Genomic DNA, 24,964 nt, shown 5'->3' with positions numbered 1-24,964 from the left:
CTCCTAAGTGTCTTCCATTTTACTATAGGTCTGACAGCAGAATTACAAGGCAATCACAAACCTCTCATCTCTTGATTATCACCCATCTAACTACCAATTTCTGAAGCTTGAAGATGGTTCTACACACACTATACTCACTTTATCTTTGAAATCCTCTTTTTAAAAAGTTAAAAATATAGTCAGGGAAGTTTTATCAACTTATCTTTTTTGGTTTTCGAAACTGACTCATCAATAAAAGCTCCAATCTAAAATCTGGGTGCTTTTTTTTGAAGAACGAACCCAGGTTACATTAGACAGTTTCTGACTTCCAATTTTTTTTAAATAGTTTTATTTAGCAGAGGGTATCATGTAGCAAGTAGTTGATAAGCAAGGTTTATAAGATTAAAGAAAATGCTTAATTTGTTTATGCTGTACAGGTAACTAGAGAATTACAAAGTACACAACCATCATTAAGTAGATTCCCATATGGGTTTTATACTTCAATAACTTTCCTAACCAGAAGACTCAATTAAGATTTTCAAATAGAGAAAATGAGGCAGAAACTGAATTTACAGTAACATCACCTTTAGTTAAAAGATAGCATTGTAATTTTCCAAGTGCTTAATGAAAACTCTTCCTTCTAATGTTAACTGAGAAGAGTCAAAATTAGAAAAAATCTGATTAAATTATTGAATATGCCTAATTCTCAAAAACCCCTTCCTCAAATACTTCTACTGGTTCCCTGTTACCAGCAGAATAAAATTCAAATGCCTTGATGCAGCTTTCAAGGTCTAAACCATATTATACCTCTATGCACATTCATCTTTGGAAACTCATCAGAAATCAGCTTAAGCCAGGGAACTCTATTTATTGCCTTGAGAAAATTAGTCCCTGTCTTGACTTCAAGCCCTCATTATCTTGTGTTCTTTACCTTTTAAAATGCCTTCCCCCTTTCCTCCCTGACTATAGCAATACTAGCAATTGTTTAGGGCAGTGGTTTCTCACCCTTTTTTTTCCTTTAATAATTTTATGAAAATCAGATGAAAGCTATTTTTCCACCTCCCATATGATCACACATATGAAACTGTGCACTTAATTTCAGGGATTTCACAGATCCCCTTTGAAGCTGGGAACCTCAAGTAAAATTTTCTCTATGAGAAAGGAGCTATAGCTATGCTGATAAGAGGCCTGATACATATATGCTTGTTTCTTTGAACCTATAAGCTGAGAGATAACCCTAAACTTAGTGAGGGAAGGAAAAGTGAGGAAAGGCTCCACAGAAAAAGGTAGAGTTATGTGAGCCTTGAACTACAGGATTTATACATGCAAAATTTTAGAAGGGTCATTCCAGGAGGATAATGTGAGAGGAAAGAAGTGCATAGAATATACTGACAAACCAGATAATGTAGGTGTTCTCTCATTAACCCGGCACCATATATGGCACTTAACCCCAATGTATTAATACAATTATCTATTTTTCCCATTGGCAGGTATGCACTAAGCACCTAGCATAGCACCACACTCCTAAGCTGAATGCAAAAACTGGAATCCATGAATGTTGAAAGGTGAAATGATAGGTTGGATCACAGAAAGCTTGTGGAGTCCCAAGATTTTAGGAGACGTGCTTTAGAATTTTGGGAGTTATTTGAGATCATTAGAACTCCTATATATTAACCAACATGTTGAAAATACCCAAATATTTTCATTAGAGAAGTTCCCTGAAGGACCACTATCAATCAATACTGTCATCTCAGTTTCTACAATGACTTACATTTGGTGAAATTGCTTTGCCTTAAAACATCCTATAGTCAATACTGTCCCCAAATTCATATTTAACTATTTGAACAAATATATATCCTCTGCTTAGAAGAATAAATGAATACATGGAGAATAATTTATAAAACTTTTGATCAGGGTGCATATTTCTATTTTAACAGAAAGCAATTTGCAATAAATGAGATGCTATACCTTGATTATAACTGTCTTTGACAATACTGATGAGCCTATTTGCACATGTGAAAAAAAATAATTCTGACAAGTCCTGCATCCATTGTTTTAAAAAAAAAAACCTGTCAGGAACAGAACTTAAAAGAAAAACAAATGGCCACTTTCCTATCAAGATCACTTACCGTGGGGATCGCAGTGGTGCAGCTGACTCTTCTGAGGCGTCTCTGCATCAGGTCGTGCTCCATACCATTAACTTCAGCCTTCAACCGCTCTAGCTCCTCTTTCTCAACTTTCAATTGCTTTGCTAACCTCTCCATCCTTGCTCGCTGATGTAACAGCAAGGCTATAGCATTATAGATAAAGTCATTGCAGAGAATAACATTGAATAAGTGACTGGAAAATTTCTATACGCACTGCTAATGTATAAAGCACTCATCCAACTTGGGGGTCAGCATTTACTCTAATGCTTTAATTTAGCTCTTAACTACCAAAATACATCACCTGCACATCCGTCTTGTTCATTCATCTTTTATTTCCCTAAGGATATCCCTCAGTTTCCACAAGATTCTCTTTAACTGGACTTGTGTTTTAAAAGGCTTAATATCAGGCAAACTAACTTAGAATTATAATCACTCCCCATCCACTGCAAGATTACTAAAAAGTACTAAATTCTCCTCTCTTAAAACTATCTGAACATGGGTCTGGGATTGTGGCCCAGTGGTAGAGTGCTCGCCTAGCACGTGGGAGGCCCTGGGTTCAATCCTCAGCACCATATAAAAATAAATAAATAAAGATATTGTGTCCAGTTACAACCAAAAAATAAATATTAAAAGTTAAGATTTTTAAAAATCTCAATTTTCTATAGGTTTAGCTACTCCAATAATATTCTTCATTACTAATTTCACTTCTTTTATATTACTTATCAGTACTGTTATGCTCTTCAGACCATCTTCAGAAAAGATTCACATTCTTTGAACTACAGTCCACCCTCCACCCTGTCTGAATCTATTTTTCCTATTCTGTAGTTGTGACTATCCATTTCACTTATTATTTCACTGGTTGGTATTTTTCCCCAATGAATGTTCTCCCACACAAAATGTTAATAAGTCACAATTTTCACACCTATACATTCATATTTTAAAACAGTGTATAGATGACTCTGAAGCATTAATGTCACTGCCCAACATTTAATAAATATTAAACATTTAATTAAAACTAACCAGCTAACAGAGTGTTATTCAAATAGGAGACTGCCACTTTACCACAAAGATTAACTTTTATAAAAAGGGCTAAAATTTACCTTGTGTATAGGCATAGTCATCTGATCCAGAACTAGAGCTCCTCTGATATTTATGGCTTCCCTTTTCTCCCCCAGAGCCTGGTATCACTGAAATGGGCTGAATAGGTTCTGGTGCTGCAGAGTGCTCTTCTTGGTCCACTAAATTTAAAAGATTTTCAGTTGTTGCTCGGCCTACAGTAATTTTAAAAACTGTAGTTGGGTTTGGTATCACCCGAGGAGATGGCGATGGAGCACATGAAGGTCCAGTTGGTTGTGTATATGTAATATACACAGGATTAACATTAAATGGAGGTTTTGGTTGACTAGACATCCCTCTTGAAGGAGAACTTGAAGGTGGCGTGGTGGCTGTGTACAGTGAATGCTGATTCCGAGGAGAGGGTTGATTACTGATGGGTGAAGGACTCCTAGTAATTGTTGTCCCAGGTCTTTGAGGAGGTTCAACTGTAATTTCTATCTTCTTCATGGAACCTTTGGGTAAGCTAGATGCTGTGTATGGGAGATAGGCTACTGAGTGGCTTCCCTGTTTCTGATAGCTAGGAGGTCCTTGTTGATATAGATGGGGTGGAGTAGTTGAAGGACTAGGTGGCATAAACACATGGGAGCTTGGGTGGCCCAACTGGGAAGGTTGTACTTGATGCTGTGGAGAGCTGAAGGGTGAAGGACACTGAGAAGGAGGAGGTGAATGGTAAGCAGACTGGGGAATCTGCTGCTGTTTGGGAGAATACTGTGAAGGTTGATAGTTCTGTTGGTGTGGATAAACAGGTAAAGGACGTTGGCTATAATGAGGCACTGGGCCTTGTGGTGAGGACTGCCATGGCGTACTCTGAGGAGTTTGTCTTCCTGATGAACTCTGAGATGTCTGTCTAATATAAATAGAACCAGGAGACCCATAGAGATTGCTTGGAATTTGTGGAAGAATCTGTAAAGCTCTTGGTACAGTCTGTCCAGAAGGGAGGTTTTGGGACACTGTAACAGTAATTGGATTTGTACTATACCGAGGTATGTGCATGTATGAAGGAGGTGGTGGCGGCGGCGGTGAAGGCCCTTGCATAGCAGATGGATTCATTCCTGTTTGCAGGGAAGATGGCTGTTGAGGTGGCTGTGAAGGAGGAGTAGCTGCACTTCTGTTCTGTTCATTCATAAAAAATGGATTGTAGTTGGGAGTAGCAGCCACAACAGCTGGAGCTGAGTGTGGTTCCTGAACTAAGCAAATCAACTGTTTACCTGCTGTATGCTGTGGATCAATGTGTCCATCACTTGAGCTATGTACCAGTGTTCGACCACCATTAAGTTGAGCTCCATCTCCTGGGTGGTAGCTACCAGGAGAATGTATACCCAGGTTAATATGCAAAAGGCGATTTCTATTCATTCTATTGTCATCTGGACTATGGTATTCCATATATAAGTATTTGCTACTCTCCTGGGAAAGGGCTCGGCAACAGGCTTCAAGATTGTTGTTATTCTAGGGGAGAAAAATGGTAAAAATAACATTGGCAAAATTAACGAATCTTAATAGTGGAAATCAGGCTTTATACTACTGTCATAGAGTTAAGTAGAGAACAGTATTTTAAACACAAAAAAACTTGATGGTCATCTACCCTGAAAAGAAGATGCCAAATCAATCATATTAGTTTATAAACATTTAGTTCACATTACTAGTACTACCACTACTACTACTGCTACAGAAATGTAAAGTACCTACTAATGAACATTGTGACTCAACCCCAAGTTTTCTGACTCCAAATCCAGGACTCATTTTACACTTGTTGCATCTCAACAAATTAAAATGTTGGGCTAATCTTGGATTCACCACAATTGCTGCAATATATAAGTATAAGCAATATCCATCATTAATAGTTAAATTGATAAAATGAAAACCATTCTTTAGTTTTTAACAGGTACTCTAAACACTGAAGAATAAAACATAATAAAACTGCTGAAATGTTAAAAACAACAAAAATTCTAAAGCAGCCTTTTGCTTTTCTTTTACCCAAATTTATCCCTATATAATTTAAACCTCTATCACTGTAAAGATTTAGGCAAAGCAAAACGATCAGTTAAAAAAACAATTTCATATTTTGAACCATGACTCTGACTTTGCCAGAGTTGATGGTAATTTAACAAAAATGGTCTCAACTGCCTTAAATTCATTCACACTCCCGCTGTCTCAAGTTTCTATCTGCTAAAGGTGACTTGATAAACTTTCAAAATCAAAGATTTGAATTTTCTTAGTTATACACATAGATAGTACTAATAAACTCACATTTTAGTAGTTCTAATCAACAGAAATCAAAGTAATAAAGCCTCCTTTTTTAAAACTTTAAGATATTATAAAGCAGTTGTCCATTAAAATAAAGAATTTTTAACTATTAGAGTAAAACATTATATATGATAAATCTATATAATCCATCATAATCCAATTATGACTTTCTATGTAGCTCATAAACATACACACAAACATAAACATACATACATGTATGTATACACATACATATTTATTTAAGGAGAAGTACATTTTATATAAAAAATTAAACACTTCTGATGAAGCAAATAAGGTTAAACCTAAAACAGAACCAACAATACAGTAATCTTAGAATTGGGTGAACTCACGAGTTCATCTACTCAAACTCATACTTACAAATGAGGAAAGAGATGGCTGAGGGAAGTTACCATGGCTTAACAACAGGCACTGAACTAGTTAACTGGAGACCTAGTCTAGATTCCTGGTCTCCTGAGCCTCAGTGCTCTTTCCACACAGTAATTCCAAGGGAGAGGTTGTTTGGCCAAAAGGATATTACTAAACTGGAGCTTTAGAAGTGAAACAACACATTCAGTCAAGCAAACTTTTGCAAAATAAATTCTCAGGAATTTAAAGAATTGGCTTCATTGAAACTTCATATCTAATTTTGATCTTTTCCTTATATAAAGCTTTTGATATTAAACTTCAAATGCTTTAAAAAATACTAGAGAAAGAAGTGTTAGTTGACAGTTAAGAAAACAAGAACACAAAGATTTAACTTTTTCTTATCCTCCTTGAAATCTTGTTGAGCAAGAGAAAGGGGCTAGATATCAAAAATAATTTTGGAGCTAAAGGATTCGGACTGCCAACTAGAATGTGTCACTGACAGAGTTAAAGGAAAAAAATTGAAAAATGAAAACACAGTTATCTCCAAGCTTTTTATAAACTTATGGATTATGGGGAAACATATTTTACTATTTGATATTTTTATTAATACTCTTGAAATTGCATGCTTTCCACATAATGAATTATGCCCTCTAAATAGTCTCATTACAAAAAGGATCCAAATTCAAACTGATAAAAATGGATTTATCAACTTATTCAATTACATGCCTACAGTGACAGTAAATTTTCCTCTTTATTAAAACCACCAGACAGATTAAAATGCCATATTGGACTTGCTAAATGTCATAAAACAAGAAAAATGGGTGAAAGTGTCAAAGAGTTAATAAATGGTTAAATCAAAATTGTCCAGCTGGATAAAGAGATCAGAATGACTGCCCTGAGACAGGTTTTAAGGCCTGTGTTTTAAATGCAAACTTCTAAATTTCACAGTTTTAGAGTGAAGAAACTTTCTAGAGCCAGCAGGTAGTAAATCTGATACACTGTACTAATCCCAAAGGAAGAAAAAAAGTGACTTAGAACAATGTAAATATCAACAAATGTTCACCACACAGAATTTCAAAGGTCTATTCCTTCAGTACAGTTAAGTGACCATAAAATAATGCATGTAATCAAAGGCCAAACAAAATAAGGTCAGAACTCAGTGGGGCCCTAGAATGGGTGAAGAAAGTGATTCCTGGATGTGTTTTCAAGTGGAAGACTCTCTCCTGCTTGGTTTTAGTCCAGTGGGAAGTACCTTTGTTCTACCAGAGACCCAAATGGGGCTAAAGATCTGAGATTCAGACTGGGAATGTGTGTTACAAAAAACAAAGGCAAGCAGGGCATGGTGGTACACCTGCAATCCCAAGCGACATGAAGTAGGAGGCTGAGGCAGGAGGATTCTAATTTCAAGGCCAGCCTCAGCAACTTAGTAAGACCCTCTCTCAAAATAAAAAGGGGATGAGGCTAAGTGGTAAAGTGCCTCTGGGTTTAATCCCTGGTACCAAAACAAACCAAACCAAAAAGGCAAGCTGTAACACAGAAACCATAAGCCCAAGGGCTAGACCTAGTAAAGGGTCTGCAAAGGAAGCACCTGTTACCACCATTATTCTGTACATCTCTATTTGTAACTAAACTTCCCTGTATATAGCTAGGTTATATCCTCAGCTACTTGTACTGCAGTAAGGTAGTATGAACATAAGTACTGACTACCATGTGAAGAAGACCATGGGTAGAGTGGTAGAACAGCTCCCCAAAGTAAATGAATTCGGGAAGTGCCATAACCCCAAACACACCAAGATCCTGTGAAAAATGATACAAAACAGAGGAAGCAGCAGGCCTGTTTTCTGTTATCTCTTTAGTGGGAAGACTTGTCCCTGTAGTACAAGACAAGGGAAATCCTTATGAACTAAAAGTGGATTTACACCTCAAATCAGATATTAGTTTAAGGATTTACCAAACGGAAAAATGGTAAGAAAGACTCAGAAGTGTATAGTCTACTTCTAAAGAAGTTAACATGATAAATTTGAGATTCAAAATTCAATTTTAGGGGTTGGGCTGTAGCTCGGGGGGTGGAGTACTTGCCTAGCATGCATGAAAGTCTGGGTTCCATCCCCAAAATTCAAAAGTTAAATGTAAAGAGAATATTTTTTTCTCTTTGGTACATGCCTTTACTCTTTTCTCAACATCAGCGGTTCTCCATGGGAGAGATTTTTGCCTCTCACGGCACATTTAGCAATGCTTGGAGATATTTTTGGTTGGTACAACTATGGAGAAGCTACTGATACCTAGTGGGTAGAGGCCAGGGAGGCCGCTAAACATCCTACTGGGCACAAAGCTGACGTCCATAACAAAGAATTATTCAGCCCCAAATATCAACAGTGCCAAGATTGAGAAATCCCACTCAAATTGTCCTAGCCCCCTGCTCCCACACACCTGAAAATTTAAGTTTGTTACCACAATACAAAGCCAACTCTAATTAGGAAAAACTAACTTAAAATCAGTATCACTGGCAGGAAATTTACCTGTAACATGCACTGAGAAACCACACCCTCTGGAATTTCAGGAAAACGTTGCCGAAGATCATGGAGAACCTGAATATCAAGCTGTGGACTGCTTTGCGCCATGCCAGAACAAATGATGGTCAAATTTCTCTTAGGAATTGATGCTAATCGGCTTTCCAAAAGTAATGATCTTCCAACACCACAGTCATTTTCTATTAAAAGAAATTAAAATACAGTTAAGCCTAGCTACATATTTTACTTTATTCAGTTATCAATATTTTAAAAATCAAAAATGCTAAGATAAGTATATCTAATTTTAAGGTTAGAAAACTGAGGGATTCAACTTAGCCAGAGAGTCTGCTGATGTAATATAACCAGTCAGTGGCTTAAAAAAATTCAGCTTCATTTTAATGTGAAAAAAATAATCAGCAGCTAGATTTAAAGTACGTAGTGTTATTATTTGGCAACCATATTATTTTAGCCTTGAGAGAATGTACTTAGGCATAATCACTCATGTTTTTCCAAGGGCTATTTCACTCCTTTAAAGCACAGTAATTATTTTGATGTCTGAAAAGTCACAGATGACACAACGGGACATCTGCCAGAAATGTTTTCTATCTTCCCTCCCAACCACCCTATTTCTCCAAGTCCTGCTGGTCCTGTACTTGTCAACTGTGGTATAACCTCCTCTAAGGAGGCTCCCATTGACATCCTGCCATCCAGTCCTGCTGCCATGCCTACATTAGCTAGAAAGCCTTCTGTGCTACCACTGCAGGATGTGCTTACCCTCATACTAGCCTAAAACTAACTGAATACCTAAGAATCTCTCATATAAAACTTCAGCATCTTCTGGACCATGCTATTATGCCAGAGAGTAGGGAAGTAATCAAAAAATGATGAGAGCATGTGAAAAGGAATGGAAGACAGCCTGAAGAGGCTCCCAACAGTCAAACCTGTAAGAATTTGGACAACAAAATAAAGAACAGTAATGAATTGTATGTCTGTGGAAAAGAGGACTCCATAAGTTCATACCAAAGATAGTTAAATAATAGGTGTGTGTGTGTGTGTGTGTGTGTGTGTATGTATGTATATATATGGAAGAGAAGGGAGGATTCCTACTGACAGTAGAATCCAAGTGGTAAATGTGCAGAATGCTGCAGCAGAAAAAATCATTTTGCAGCCATCACAGTATAGACTGCTTCAAGTAAGTATTATCCATCAATGGATGCTAAATCTCGGGGAAATTTGGATGAAGAATAGAATATATTATGCATGATCTCACAAGTGTTTTTCCAAAGCTTGTTAATTGGAAGGGAGTGAATGTAATTATCTAGTGGATAAACTGAACAACACCAGGCCTGTGTGATCAAAATGAAATATTGCCAATGAGGGCCAGATAGACAGTATATACTTCCAGATGTGACATCCTCAAAAAGATACATCACTTTATAGTATTCCAGTCAGGAACGTATAACCTAAAACTACTCATGAAGAAACTGACAAATCCAAAGAGAAATGTTCTATTTTTAAAAGGGGGGAGGAGCAAGGTGTGGTGGCACACACCTGTAATCCTACCTCGTTGGGAGGTTAAGGCAGGAGGATCAAAAGTTTGAGGCCAGTCTTAGCAATTTAGCCAGACCCTATCTCAAAATAAAAGAGGGCTGGAGATAAAAACGCAGTAGTAGAGCACCACTGGGTTCAATCCCCAGTGCTGGATGTGTGTGTTATTGAGGGCGGCGGCGGGGGGGGGGGGTGTTGGGTAATGTTGTCTTCAAAAATGCCAATGTCATATATGACAAAGGCCAGAAAAATGTCCCAAGTTAAAATAACAAAACCGTGACAACTAAAACTAACCTGATCCTAAATTGAATCTTAAGGTTCAGGAAAGATGTCATACAAAAAACGGATCAACAGACAAAAATGAAATATGGATGTTATATTACAAGTATTCTACTCACATTGAATGTACTAAGTGTACTGAATTGATAACTGTTGTGGCTGCATACAGGAATATTCCTAATTTTAGGAATTAGACAATGAAGCTTTTAGAGATAAAGGGTATACAACTTATTCTCAAATAGGTTAGGAAAAATATATATCTTATATATGTGTGCAGACTCAAACGTGCATATATACATATATACACACAGAGAAGAAACGAACTATAAAGCAAACAGGGAAACGTTTTGACATGTGCATCTAGGTAAAAGCTACACAGTATTCTTTGTACTTTTATTTTTGCAATTTCTGTGAGTTTCAAATTACTTACAAATAAAAAGTAAAAACAAAAAGATGAAAACAAAACCCAAATACCAAAAAAAAGCCTGTAGTCTTTTCAAGATCCATGCTTCATTCACTACTGCATTTCCACAGCCCAACCCCAATATCTGCTCAAATACATTAAAAGATGAATTGACTGTACTAAACTATCCTGATAAAACATTATTTGTATTTAGAAATATATATATATATTTTTTTTTCTTTGAGGGGGGACCAGGAATTGAACCCAGGAGCCTTAACCACTGAGCCACACCCCCAGCCCTTTTTATATTTTATTTAGAGACAAGTTCTTGCTAAGTTGCTGAGGCAACCGATCCTCCTATCTCAGTCTCCCAAGCTGCTGGGATTATAGGCATGCACCACCATGCCTGACCTTCCTAACTTGTCCCCCACCCAACCCTTCACAAACACTGGGGGAGCACAGATCACTTATGTACAGCAAACTGTAAATACTTAGGAAAAAGAAAAATAAGTTCTGGCCACTATATCAATGGGTACATTTTCCCAGTTTGCCCCTTTCAAAAGTATTCCAAATCTGAAATGCTGGGATTCTACTAGATTAATCATCTAGGCTTTAATTTAAAATGCAAATTATTTCAAAGCCCTAAGTAATTATTTAACTTTTTTTTTCTGAAACAGGGTTTTAATAATCCTCTTTTTTTTTGGAGGGGAGGAGGTACTAGGAATTGAACCCAGGGGTACTTTAGCACTGAGCTTCATCCCCTGTACTTTTAATTTTTATTTATTTTTTAAATAACTTTTTATTGTATTTATTTTTATGTGGTGCTGAGGATTGAACCAAGTGCCGCACGTGTGCTAGGCAAGTGCTCTACCACTGGGCCACAACTCCAGCCCTGTACTTTTTATTTTTTTGAGAGTGGGTCTTGCTAAAATTGCTGAGGGTCTCTCTCAGCTGCCGAGGCTGACCTTGAACTTGCAATCCTCCTGCCTCAGCCTCCCAAGTTACTGTGTTTACACATGAATACCACCTAATAATTGACCTTTTTGATCAAAACAAACACTGCCTGCCACTTTCACAATAAAGCAATCTATAATTTACACTAACCAAAGGAATCTCAGCTAGATAAGTACACTTGCCAAGTCACTGAAGCTCTAAGGCAACACTGTCCAATAAAAATATAAAGCAATTTTAAATGCTCTAGTGACTACATTAAAACATAAAAACAAATAGGTAAAAATAATTTAAAGCTAGTATATAAAAATAATGTCTTAACATGTAATCAATATAACAATTATTGATATTTTACATTATTTTTGTAAAACTAAGTCCTTGAAATCCAGTGTATATTTTATGCTAATAGCACACCTCAGTTCAGACTGTTCACATTTTTCAATGCTCAGTACCCATCTATGGTTAGTAACTATTGTACCAGAGAGTACGGCTCTAAAATTTTAGGATCTTCATTTAAATGAGAAACTAAGACAACTCTTGGATTCCTTAATTCAATATAGGTGGAGCATTCCAAATCCAAAGGTCCAAAATCTAAAATGTTCCAAAATCTGAAACTTTTTGAGCACCAACGCAATGTTCAAAATATTTTTGGGTTTTGGAACATTTCAGATTTTCATATTAGGGATATTCAACCAAAAAAGCCTATGCAAATATTCTCAAATCTAAAAAAATATGACCTCTGGAATACCTTTGGTTCCAAGCACTTTGAATAAGGGATATTTAACTTGTATCTCCTTTGAGGGTATACAAACGACGAGGCATAGGACCTAGCACAGACCAGGTATTCAATATATATTCATTAGGTGAAATGAAAAAAAAAATCAGTAACAAGAATGACTAATCAAATCTACTTGTATTTACAGAAATAACTTCCCTACCAGGAAATGATCCCTAACATTTGAGGTTCTGACCATATTCAGAATACCTCATAGCAACTTAATCAAAGCTTCAGTAAAGAGCTTCTCATGTACCCAAAGTCTTAACTTGAGATTTCCTAGTGGCACCAAAAAATTTCCCAACCCCAAAAGCCTTTAATACAAGGACAATATAATTGTCTTTTTATCAGATAGAAGAAAAGATGACAAGAGTCAACAAGGACAGAGAAGTTTCAGATGTCAAAAGCATAGGCTTTGTATATCTCAGAGCTACTGGGAGCTACTGGTTCTTAGATAGTTTTGTCAGCCTCCAGAGATCTCAGGCACTACACCAAGGCCAAAGTTACTGTTAATTTTATCACTATTATTAGCTACCATTTACTAAACCACTATGTCATTAGTAGCATATGATTATGTCCAATTTACAAATAAGAAAATGAACTCAAAGAATGAGCAGATGGCAGACTCTTGACTCAAATCCAAGCCTGTCTTTTTCAAAGTCTGCAGTCTTCCCTACATCACTCACTGGTAGATAGATACCAAGGACATCCTCAAGACACATTCCCAATAATTGAGTGCCTTTCTTTCACTGGCAGGGTAAAAAAAACACAGCAAACCCTCATTGGTTTATCATCCAAATAAAGAGTTATAGGTATGTGAGGAGGTGGAGGGTTGAGAGGGGGAAGGAATTCTTTAACAAATAAATTTAGCTTTTTCAGGACACACAAAAAACAGTTATAAAGGGAACAAGTTACCTTATATGTACATTTGAAAAATCATATTAAAGAATCTTTCAAATCAAAGCCAACAACTTGCACACCCATAAGATGATTACTATCTGAAAAGATGATTAATAGTAGGCTGACTTTTCACAACAAATAGGATCTAAACTGATAAAGAGCCATGGGTGGTGGCACATGCCTATAATCCCAGCAACTTGGGAGGCTGGGACAGGAGGATTGTGAGTTTAAGGCCAGCTTCAGCAACTCAGAGAGACCCTAAGCGACTTAGTAAGACACTCAAATCCAAGTCTCAAAATATAAAATAAAAAGGGCAAAGGATGTTGCCCAGTGGTAAAGCCCTTAGGCTAAATCCCCAGTACCCTCCCTACAAAAATTGATAAAGATATTTTCCTTAAGGGATTATGTATGTAATCTTATTTTTGGCACTTTGCCCTCTACATTCACTCACATAAGCACTGATTGACGTGGATAATCATTTAATATTTCATAGTACATTATAACACTCAAATAAACTTAATTTCTTAAACATTATATAACATTAAAATGTTTTAAAGAGTGATTTCCCTTTTGTGCACAAAGAGGTTAAGTCAACAGCTTACAAACAGAAAATATCCCAGTCAACAAGTTAAGTCAGCTTCCTTTAAAAACACTTAACATTTTACAGTAAAATACTATATTTTTGTGTTTAGTCCCATAGAAAACAACTAAAATGAAAATACTGTTGTCTGTCATATAGTGTTGTACAGATCTGGCCACAATGCAGATCAAAGCACACACTCTATTCTTATCCATAAATATCAATTTATGCACCAGTTACTATGAAAAATACACACTGACTTTAACATTAAAGTGGGCTATTTTTAACCCAATATTAAAACTATTGAATGATGGTTTGACACTTTAAAACTAGGCAGAGGACTCAAACAGTATCTACACCAATGTGACCAAATTCCTGGGACACCCTTGAAACACCCCCACCAAAGAAGCCCAGATGGAATGTGGAGCTGTGTGGGCAGTAACCCTAGATCAAGAAAGAAGAAATACTGAAGGTTTAAGCCCTACGATCACCGTATAGTTCGGGGCCAAGTGAACCAAGAGATTCTGCAGGGTTGAGCCATCATTGCTTGTCAGCTTTGTGGGGACTCTAATTTTTGAAGGCAAGGCAATGTCTGAAGGGACCAGATACTAGGCTCAGCAGTGGCATCATGGAGGCTTCCGTCAGTTGTGCAGCCACCTCCTAATTCAGGAGTACTAGCACCACAAGGCAGAGAGGGCTCTGCTTCTGAAAATGCAGCTGCTAGGATTTCTCCCCAAAGAATTTCTCCACCCACAGAGGAAGTTCCCCTACAGGTCTGCTCTGATACCACAATTCCCCACACTTGAGAGAAAATGACGTGGACAGTTAAGTGCTTTGTTTCTACAGCCTTTTCTGAGCTCAGCAAATACATAGGATGGTGCCATTACGGCTCAGAGTGCTGTACCTCTGCCAGAATTTTAGCTCACTTCCTAAAATAATTATATCAGAAGTTGCAAACCAATGGTCTGTGGGCCAAATCCAGCCCACAGCCTACAGATCTGCCTGGTTTGGACTTGGTGGTGTTTAAAAAAAAAGTTGAGCTACATTTTAAAATAAGAAAACTTCACATAAAAATTTAGATATCTACTTTTTTCTGAAAATTCAGACCATCTAGCAACTACTGGCAACAACTTGTTGAAGCTAGGGTACCACTCCCCTTTTAGAAAGGCCAAATCAGCTCCAGTTTGCCTAGTTCTTACACTCCCTAGGGATCCTAGATACTGAGGCCTGGCCTTGCTTCATTCACTTACACAGCTGCTGGGTCTGTCACACCAGAAATGTGTTCTAAAAGAGGTTTAAAGACACTATGGTAAGTATCAGTTTAGTCAAATGTGTCCAAAGACATACTATTGAGGCAATAATTTGGGGCATAATTATGAAAGATTGTCTCAGGACAAGGAAAGGAATTTGCTGCCCGGACCCCTTCCATAAAATCCCAGAAGCCCCATGCAGCCCCTAATGGCAATAATAGTTCATAATCACTGCTATCATGTTAACATTGGTGAGATGCCATCTCACAGGTTTGAAGTGTGTCTTGTTTTGAAGAACTTTTAAGAATAAATAAATGAAAAAACCATTCATTTTTCTGATTAGGCTAGCCCAGTAATAACTGTTGAACTAAAACAAGTATGTATACCAGTATAAAGCTTTGAATTTTATCCATTGTTTTCCTGTTTCGGAGGATTTGATTTTAGATACTATTAACTAAATAATATTTACATACCAATAATGGTGCTAAGTGCTTTATCTCATTTTATCCCCAAAATAATCCCATGAGAGAGCTAATAATATCATTCACATTATATAAGTGAGGAAATTTGAGACTCAGAGACAGTAAAAAAAATTTGCCTACTGTCACAATGTTAACAAGTAGCAAAGTTAGAACACAAACTTGAAGTCTAAACTTTTAACCATTATTCTCTTGTACTGCTGGCTACCTGGTAAAAATCTGACAATGTCATAACTATTAAAGACAGGATAAAGCAAGCCTTGCTTTTAAACAGAAGAATATTTGTACTAGACTATGAATTTTTCCAGTTAAATAGCAACAAGCTGTGGCTGATACTGGAGCATAAGCTTTCACTGACAGAGGGTTAGAGTTCCAATTTCAAGATTACTTTTTGTTCATATATTAAGAGTGCTACCAAATAACAACAGGTTAGGAAATAATAATTGCTATTTTCCCTAAATGAGTCTTCTGAATAATATATATATATATATATATATATATATATATATATATATATATATATATATATATATTTTTGGTACTAGGGATTGAATCCAGGGGCCGTCTACCACTGAGCCCCACCCAAGCTTTTTAAAATTTTTTATTTTGAGACAGGGTCTTGCCAAGTTGCTTAGGGCCTCCCCAAGTTGCTGAGGCTGGCCTTGAACTTTCGATCCTCCTGCCTCAGCCACCCGAGCCACTGGGATTACAGGCGTGTGCCACCATGCCCAGCAACGTTCCAAATAATTTCAAAAACAATCATCTTATAGGATATTCATTACAGTGGAAACCATTTTGAAATCATCACAATATTCACTACATCTATCTCATATTGTTACATTCTAAAAAGAGAAATGAGACCCAAATAATGTTTATATTAAAATAGAACTGAAACATTTTCAAATTAAATATAACCCCCAAGAAACAGAAGCATAATCAGATATCATTTAACTGTAACACCACCCCAAATGAATATTTATTTGTCAATTGCAACCTATACACAGAAATATTTATAGATATGCATAAATATGTAGGTAGCAAACGCACAGAATTCCAGCCAAGAAAGGCAAGAAGGAACAATGCCCCAGTTTTCTAACAGCATTCTCTAATAAAAGGAACCAGGGCCCTATAGAGAAATGGCTGATTCTAGAACTGGGTCAGGAAATATACAAGATAAGCCTGAAGCATCTTGTAGTACCAGAGAATATGGAAGTACTCAAACAAAACTACACATTATTTCAACCACAAGAATGGGATCATAGTTAGAATAAGTTATACTTCATGTATGTATAATATGTCAAAATGCATTCTACTGTCATGTATTTCTAAAAAGAATTAAAAAAAAATCCACGCTCATGGGGACATGACAAAACAACTGAAGGATCTCCCAATGGCCAAAGCGGGAAAAACTGGAACATCAAAACAAATAAAATAGTATTAGATTATAATTCAAGCTGTAAAATAAATATCCACAAACCCATACTGATATAAAAAAATGGTTAAGTAAATGGGCAGGTGGAAGATGAATCTCTCTCTTGACACTGAAGTATTCCAAATAATTTATGTGGATCATTTACCCAAGGAAGAGGAGCATACCTTCCCACTTCTTAATGTGCACTGTTGTTAGTATGTACTTTGGATGTGATGGGATAAGAATGTCAAAAGGCACTTAATCTTGTGGTCTTCTCAAAAATCCATAACTCTATTCTAACCATGAGAAAAACATCTAAGTAATCCCATCTGAGGCATATTCTTAAAAATGCCTGATCAGTACTCCTCAAAACTGTCCAGGTCATTAAAAACAAGGAAAGTTAAGAAAGTGTCACAGCCAAGAGAAGCCTAAGGAGACATAATAACCAAATGTGATGTGGTTTCCTACATGTAATCTTGAAACACACCAAAAAATATCAGATTAAAAACTAAGAAAATCCAAATAATATAGATTTTAGTTAATTAAAATAGTTTAGTATTGGTTCATTAATTGTAACAAATGCATCAAGCTAACATAGGGTATTAATAATACTGGGAATTATGTATAGGATCTATGGGGACTCTCCATACCAGTTTCTCAATTTTGCTGTAAAAATAAAACTGTTACTTAAAAAAGTGTTTAAAATTAGGAAGAAAAAAATACCTCAATATGGTCTGTGAACCCTGGCCCAGGAGTTTTTAAGTTCACATCTCTGGCTCTGAAAATGCCTTCTTTTCAGTAGTCTACAAATCTGCAAAAATGAAAAGATAATTATCTTTTTGTTAATTTCCCAACTCAATATGGAAAATGACAAAAACTAGTAAAGTTCTGGTGCCTTAAAGTAACAGCAGACAGAATGCTAGACCACACTTTTATGGCTGGTGGCTCTTTCCCAAGTATCATCATAAGCGAAATCTTCCACTTTTCTTTTAGATCATTTTAGATCAAAAATATCTTCTATAGTGGGGTTGGGGACATAGCTCAGTGGTAGAGTGCTTGCCTTGCATGCACAAAGCCCTGGGTTCAATTCACAGCCCCCCCCCCAAAAAAAATCTTCCATAGTAATTAAATTTTATATACTCCATAGAAGAAAGTCACAGATCAAAAAGGCAAAAACATAGTCTACTGCTTATTTTCTCAAGGTTTTTATGGCATTTGGTTGTAACTTACATGCTGAGCCTCCTATTCTATTTACAAATGATTATGCCTGAGCCTATGACATAAGCACATAGTTTGTAATTGCATAGGTGAAATAGTATATAACATTTTTTAAAGGCTGAATACTATACAAATTGTTTTTGTCCCGTGAAAAGCAATTTATATAGAATAGTAAAATTATTCACTTATTTTGAAAGATGGGCATACTCCCTCCACCATTTGGAGGTTATCTGCAATCTCAGTAAACCTAGTAATTCAATATTAATGTTATCATTTTAGGGTAAATATTGGCTTATATCAGAGCTATCATGCATACAAGTTTCTAACTAATCTACTGGGTAAACTTCATGTTACAACCACCATAGAGCTAAAATTACATACCCTGTTTATAACCTATATTTTCAGCATTTTATATACCTTTTTAGTATTTGTTAACTTCTCACTTTATCCTATTATACAAAAAATAAACTTCAAGTATGAGACAAAAGTACTGCACACCTATCTGAATACTGTTTCTACCATGCATAATATCTTTTTCCACTTTCTGATATGACAATGCAAAATCTATCACACAATCATGTTATTTTTCTATCATGAACCTCAATTAGCACAGCTTTCTCCCTTTCTTAACACCTATAAAGATCACTTTGTATTTATTACCTCTTTTAGGACTTGAAACAATATATTTATTAACTTAATTTCCTCTAGGTTTTATCAACATAAATCTTGAGAACAAGAACCAAATATACTCTTTTGACGACATTACCTTGTACATACTAAATACTCAAAATAAATGACAAAATATAGGACTTTAATTGGAAATGTAATTTGTTCTGGTTAAGGTGTTACAATATCTTTGTTGGGTCAATTCTTAAGTGACATTATTTAAAAAGAAAGGACAACCTATTAGTGACATAAACCAGAGGTAGATCATCTCTACATTTTATTACTTAATGTTTTTCAAATGCTGGGTTGTGACCTTTTACTAAATTATATAATAAATTTACTGATGATGCCCACTCTTTTTTTAAAGAGAGAGAGAGAGAGAGAGAGAGAGAGAGAGAGAGAGAGAGAGAATTTTTAATATTTATTTTTTAGTTCTCGGTGGACACAACATCTTTGTTTGTATGTGGTGCTGAGGATTGAACCCTGGCTGCAAGCATGCCAGGTGAGCGCGCTACCGCTTGAGCCACATCCCCAGCCCTGATGCCCACTCTTTAAGAAAAAAAAGGAAAGAAACAAAAGAGCATCAAAATGTTACATACATAGTAACGATAAATACTAATTTAAAAATCTTGTTTCAGGTATATGCATATGCACTAGACCATGGTTAAAATGTATTACTACTCTGGGTTGCTTTGAGAAATATTTAGAATATGGTGAGGAATAATGTAAGGTGACAGGTATGTAAAAAAAAACCACAAAAAATATTTACTACCTTTCCTGTTTACTTATTTCTGAGTAGATGGAAGCTAAGTAATTAATAAAGTAGAATTATTTTAGAGCCCTCTAGATATAAAAAACTGAAACAGCTCAACTCTGTTATGAATTTTTGTGTGACTTTCTTTCTCTCAGTCTAGATGTGTTTGTGTAGATCTCTCACATACATATAGGAAGCTCCTGTCAGCTAATCTATCTAAAAAAATCAAAAAAGTGGGTAATTGGTTTCATTAACCCAGAAATTCAAATTTGGTGGCAATTTCCTAGTGGAAGTGTTTGAAAGATTAACAAAAATGCCATTTGAAACCATTTACTTAACAATTTCTAATCTGATGATATTCCTGAATTCACTGTTCATAATAAAATCTGAGCTGAGAAATACAGGAGACCCATGCCCTAAAATGAGAGAAACACACTAGTAGTTATAGAAGAGTGGTGTTAAATTCTATAAGTACTCAAAAAAGAATTAAGGTAGGACAAAGAGGAAGCAATCTGAGGAAAACTTCATGGAAGAGATGACATCTAAGCTGGATTGCAAAGAGAAGGTTTTGTTTTTGTTTTAATAAAAACAACAGAATTATGAAGCTGCAAGGAACTCTAATACATCATTTAACCCAGTGGTTCTCAATCCAGGATGATTTTGCCCTATAAAGGACATTTGCCAATGTCTAGAGCCATTTGTGGTTGTCATACTGGAGAGTGGTTCTATTGACATCTGGTGGGAAGAGGCCAAGGATGCTCCTAAAGTCCGTAGTCCCTGTTGACAAAGAATTACCAGGCGCAAGATGTCAAAAGTGCTAAAGCTAGAAAACCCTGAGCCCAATCCCAATGTAAACCTCTGTTTTATACAATAAGATAACTGAAGGCTAGTAAGGTTTGTAAACTTGCTAAAAAGATGAACTGAACAGGCCACATAACATCTTGTCCAGTGCTTAATTTACAACAAGCACCAATGTGTGTTAATAATCTAGGACATAGACATTTAAAAGAGCAGGAACATTTTCATAAGGTGGAAAAACACACTATCTAGAAATCAAAGTCTATATTCTCAGTCTTTCTTGATACAGATCTGCCAATGGCCCAAAGCAAGAACTATCATTACAATGCCCTTATTTGTTCATAATAACAGTAGATTAACCATCTGTTCAATTTAGATATTGAACATAAATTTGAGAATTAAAAAATTACAAAAAGTACTAGGAAGCTGGGCGAGGCACTGTGGCACATATCTGTAATCCCTGCTACTTGGGAAGGTGAGGCAGGCGGATCACAAATTTGAGGTTAGCCTGGGCAACTTAATGAGACACTGTTTCAAAATAAAAAGGGCTGGGAATGTAACTCAATGGTAGAGCATTTACCTAGAATGCATGAGGTCCTGGATTCAATCTCCAGCACCACAAACAAAACAAAACAAAACAAAACAAACAAAAAACAAACTAGGAAGCTGGAAAATCTGCATATACACACATGTGCAGTTATTTTTGGTGGGGGGATAGCTATTTATTGGGGGATATCTTTCAAGATCCACTGCTCCAACCAATAAGGGATCTGGTCTCTGGGCAGGATTAGCCTCTTTTATTCAAAACCAACTGCTAAATTACCTTCCATTCTCTGGTGAGGTTTCTAATAGCAAATGAACTATCAAAAGAACTTGTACCTCCTACTGCTAAAGAGTGAGTAGCAGCTGCTTAGCATCCTGATTTAAGGCCTATTATCTACACAAATGAAATTGCATGATCCATGTGATACAAGAAAAAGTTGACTACGCGATGTACATACTGTGGGGTCGGGCTCCAAATTCCTCAATAGGACACCCATAGCACAAGAGTTAATAACTAGAATCAACAAATGGGACTTACTCAAACTAAAAAGTTTTTTCTCAGCAAATGAAACAATAAGAGAGGTAAATAGGGAGCCTACATCCTGGGAACAAATCTTTACTCCTCACACTTCAGATAGAGCCCTAATATCCAGAGTATACAAAGAACTCAAAAAATTGAACAATAAGAAAACAAATAACCCAATCAACAAATGGGCCAAGGACCTGAACAGACACTTCTCAGAGGAGGACATACAATCAATCAATAAGTACATGAAAAAATGCTCACCATCTCTAGCAGTCAGAGAAATGCAAATCAAAACCACCCTAAGATACCATCTCACTCCAGTAAGATTGGCAGCCATTATGAAGTCAAACAACAAGTGCTGGCGAGGATGTGGGGAAAAGGGTACACTTGTACACTGCTGGTGGGACTGCAAATTGGTGCAGCCAATTTGGAAAGCAGTATGGAGATTTCTTGGAAAGCTGGGAATGGAACCACCATTTGACCCAGCTATTCCCCTTCTTGGTCTATTCCCTAAAGACCTGAAAAGAGCATGCTACAGGGACACTGCTACATCGATGTTCATAGCAGCACAATTCACAATAGCAAGACTGTGGAACCAACCTAGATGCCCTTCAATAGACGAATGGATAAAAAAAATGTGGCATTTATACACAATGGAGTATTACTCTGCATTAAAAAATGACAAAATCATAGAATTTGCAGGGAAATGGATGGAATTAGAACAGATTATGCTAAGTGAAGCTAGCCAATCCCTAAAAAACAAATGCCAAATGTTTTCTTTGATATAAGGAGAGTAACTAAGAACAGAGTTAGGAGGAAGAGCATGAGAAGAAGATTAACATTAAACAGGGGAGAGAGGTGGGAGGGAAAAGGAAAGAGAAGGGAAATTGCATGGAAATGGAAGGAGACCCTCATGGTTATACAAAATTACATACAAGAGGAAGTGAGGGGAAAGGGGGGAAAAACAAGGGGGAGAAATGAATTACAGTAGATGGGGTAGAGAGAGAAGATGGGAGGGGAGGGGATGGGGGATAGTAGAGGATAGGAAAGGCAGCAGAATACAACAGACACTAGTATAGCAATATGTAAATCAATGGATGTGTAACCGATGTGATGCTGCAATCTGTATACGGGGTAAAAATGGGAGTTCATAACCCACTTGAATCAAAGTGTGAAAGATGATATGTCAAGAACTATGCAATGTTTTGAACAACCAACAATAAAAATTAAAGGCAAAAAAAAAAAGAAATTGCATGGACATCATCTTTTTCTCTTACTCTTGAGTAAACGGAGGGGAGAAGACTAGACAGTGGAGGGGTGTAAACATGAAACTTGTTATCAGCAACATACATTCGTTTTCAAAAAAGACATATATACATTTCTTACCTCTAATTTTACAACTGATGAAACTTCAACTAAGACACCTTGTGTAGTCTGATGTGCTACAATTCACGATGAAGTGAAGAAAACCTGAAGACACGGTCCTAAAAAATGAAAACTAAAGATTTTAGATTCCAACTATGAACAGTTTAAAAATGAAAGCATGAGCAAGTGATACACTGTACAAATAAAAGGTCATTAAAATGCAAGCAGTCATTTTCCTACATGAAATTTCAGTGAATGAAGTTTATATTTAATCAATGCTAAGATAAAATTATCCTGGCTGCCTGAGCCACCCTGCTTCCCTCTCAGTCACCTCTAATGCCTAAGGCAGAGCTCCAAATGGCAGAGGGCACAATAAAGGTTTGCTGAAATTCTGCCTTTAGAGAAAGCTAGCAAGAGGAGCTTTAGTTATATCCCTGGCAAATCATCAGGGGTCCCTGCAGCTTCCCAAGATATACTAGTCATTAAAATTTAATGAGTTCGATTACAAAACTGTGCTGGAGCCCTTTTTAGGGCCCTAGGTCTTTAAAATTTAAATGACTCCACAATGAGACTGACTTGTCTCTGGTTAAGCACAGGACTTTTTAAATTCCCACACTTCAAGCAAGTACCACACCCTCACTGCAAGCCAGTAGCATTAAAAAAGTTATACCATCTTTTCTTACTGTTATTTTCTCTGCTATCCTATGCCTCAAGAGAATGACAATTGCTCACTCAGGACTGGGAGACTCTCCCATAATTTGGCCCACTAAATCACTAATCTACCACTCAGGAATGACTTTAACTCCCTGAAAAAGGAAAAAAGCTAATTTGTTATAATCATAAATAAACTAATACCATTTTAGTTTACAAAGAGGAAAGCAGTCTTCAGTTTCCCAATTAGGGATTTTAATAGCTCAAGAACTGACTAGATATTTCATGTTAACCAAATAGCCCTAGTGAAAAAGGAAAAAAAAAATTCTACCATCTAGAAAAAATTCAGCTAATAATGCCAGAAGTGAGCAAATTAGAATAATCACAACTTCGCAAACTTTAATTAGGTAACTAATTCACTTACTCATAATCAATAAATAATAAGAACACTAAGTGAAAAGTTAAGCTTCATGAAAAGATCAAGCTGTCCACCTGAACCCTCTGATAAATCATGGCAATATTCAAAAAGTGAAATGATCAGACATTACATGCCTCTGGATGAGACATAATATGAAATGACAGCAAGTACTCTTATTTATTCCCCTAAGAAAGTATAATCTGAAAGTAATTAAGCATATAGTTCTAATTGTCAGTCCACATAAAATACAAAGGATAAAGGAACAAGTTAACACACCCCAAGAATGGACATGTGAGCATGAATAAAAGCAGAGAGGGTTGGTATAGTTTACAAGAGAATAAAGAGAGATTTAACTGAGGGAACTTGAATACGGACTGAAGTGTTGTCTATGTTATTAAGGAATTATTATTAGACGCGCTGTGGATGATAAGAACACTACAGTTATGTAAAAATGTTTTGTTTTAGAGGCATATTAATTTAGAGGTGAAATTATATCTTAGATATGCTTTAAATTCTCAGCAAAAGTAAAGGAGTAAGGAGATGATGAAACAAGTAGTGAACTGTTGATAACCACAACATCAGAAGTTCAGTGAACTTTTTATTTGTGTATATTTGGAATGCTCACAAAGTTAAAAGTAATGAACTAGAAGACACTATAGTCCTTTAAGGAGAAAAAAGTAGTATATTCAAAATATTTGCTAGAGATATAAAGCTACTAAGAGGGTTCTTCAGCCAGTCCAGAGGTTAAAAACCTTTAAAATACCAACACTATTTTATTTAAATATTTATTGAAAACTACAGTAAGTGATAAAGCAAGAAGTATGAAGGCCATGCCCGGTCTTGAACCATCTCTTGAGCTGGTGAAGAAGTGCACTTTCTGGAATCCTGATGAGAAAGTTCACAAAGGTAGTGACAGATTCAGTAAAACAAGCTTACTGAACAAAAATAAAACAGACAAAAGAAAAGATGAGAGATTAAACAATAAAAAGAGTGAAGATACAAATGTCCTACATGAGGAAATTCAGTTCTATCAACATTTCAAGGCAGGACAGATTTGTGAGTAGGACAGGGGAAAAATCTGATGAAT

At 36.3% G+C, this 24,964-nt stretch overlaps 1 protein-coding gene across 3 annotated transcripts in view; it reads right to left on the bottom strand.

The window, feature by feature from the left end:
* The window catches only part of Tab3 (TGF-beta activated kinase 1 (MAP3K7) binding protein 3), a 59,293-nt gene that overhangs the window by 16,819 nt on the left and 17,510 nt on the right, over positions 1–24,964 (bottom strand). For all 3 annotated transcript variants that reach the window (XM_046425296.2, XM_046425298.2, XM_058572897.1), the window contains exons 2-6: positions 22,830–22,927; positions 17,662–17,749; positions 8,372–8,562; positions 3,227–4,688; positions 2,109–2,269 (exon numbers count right to left, since the gene is read on the bottom strand). In XM_046425296.2, coding sequence (XP_046281252.1) covers positions 2,109–2,269; positions 3,227–4,688; positions 8,372–8,473 — 1,725 coding nt within the window. In that variant the 5' untranslated portion in view covers positions 8,474–8,562; positions 17,662–17,749; positions 22,830–22,927. The remainder of the gene's footprint in view (positions 1–2,108; positions 2,270–3,226; positions 4,689–8,371; positions 8,563–17,661; positions 17,750–22,829; positions 22,928–24,964) is intronic.

This window comes from Marmota monax, unplaced genomic scaffold, assembly GCF_021218885.2.
Source record: "Marmota monax isolate L192 unplaced genomic scaffold, Marmota_monax_Labrador192_F-V1.1 WCK01_AAM20220418_F8-fsc00075, whole genome shotgun sequence".
NCBI lineage: Eukaryota > Metazoa > Chordata > Mammalia > Rodentia > Sciuridae > Marmota > Marmota monax.
Note: the sequence above shows the minus strand (reverse complement) of the source record. Positions and strands in the feature narration are given on the sequence as shown.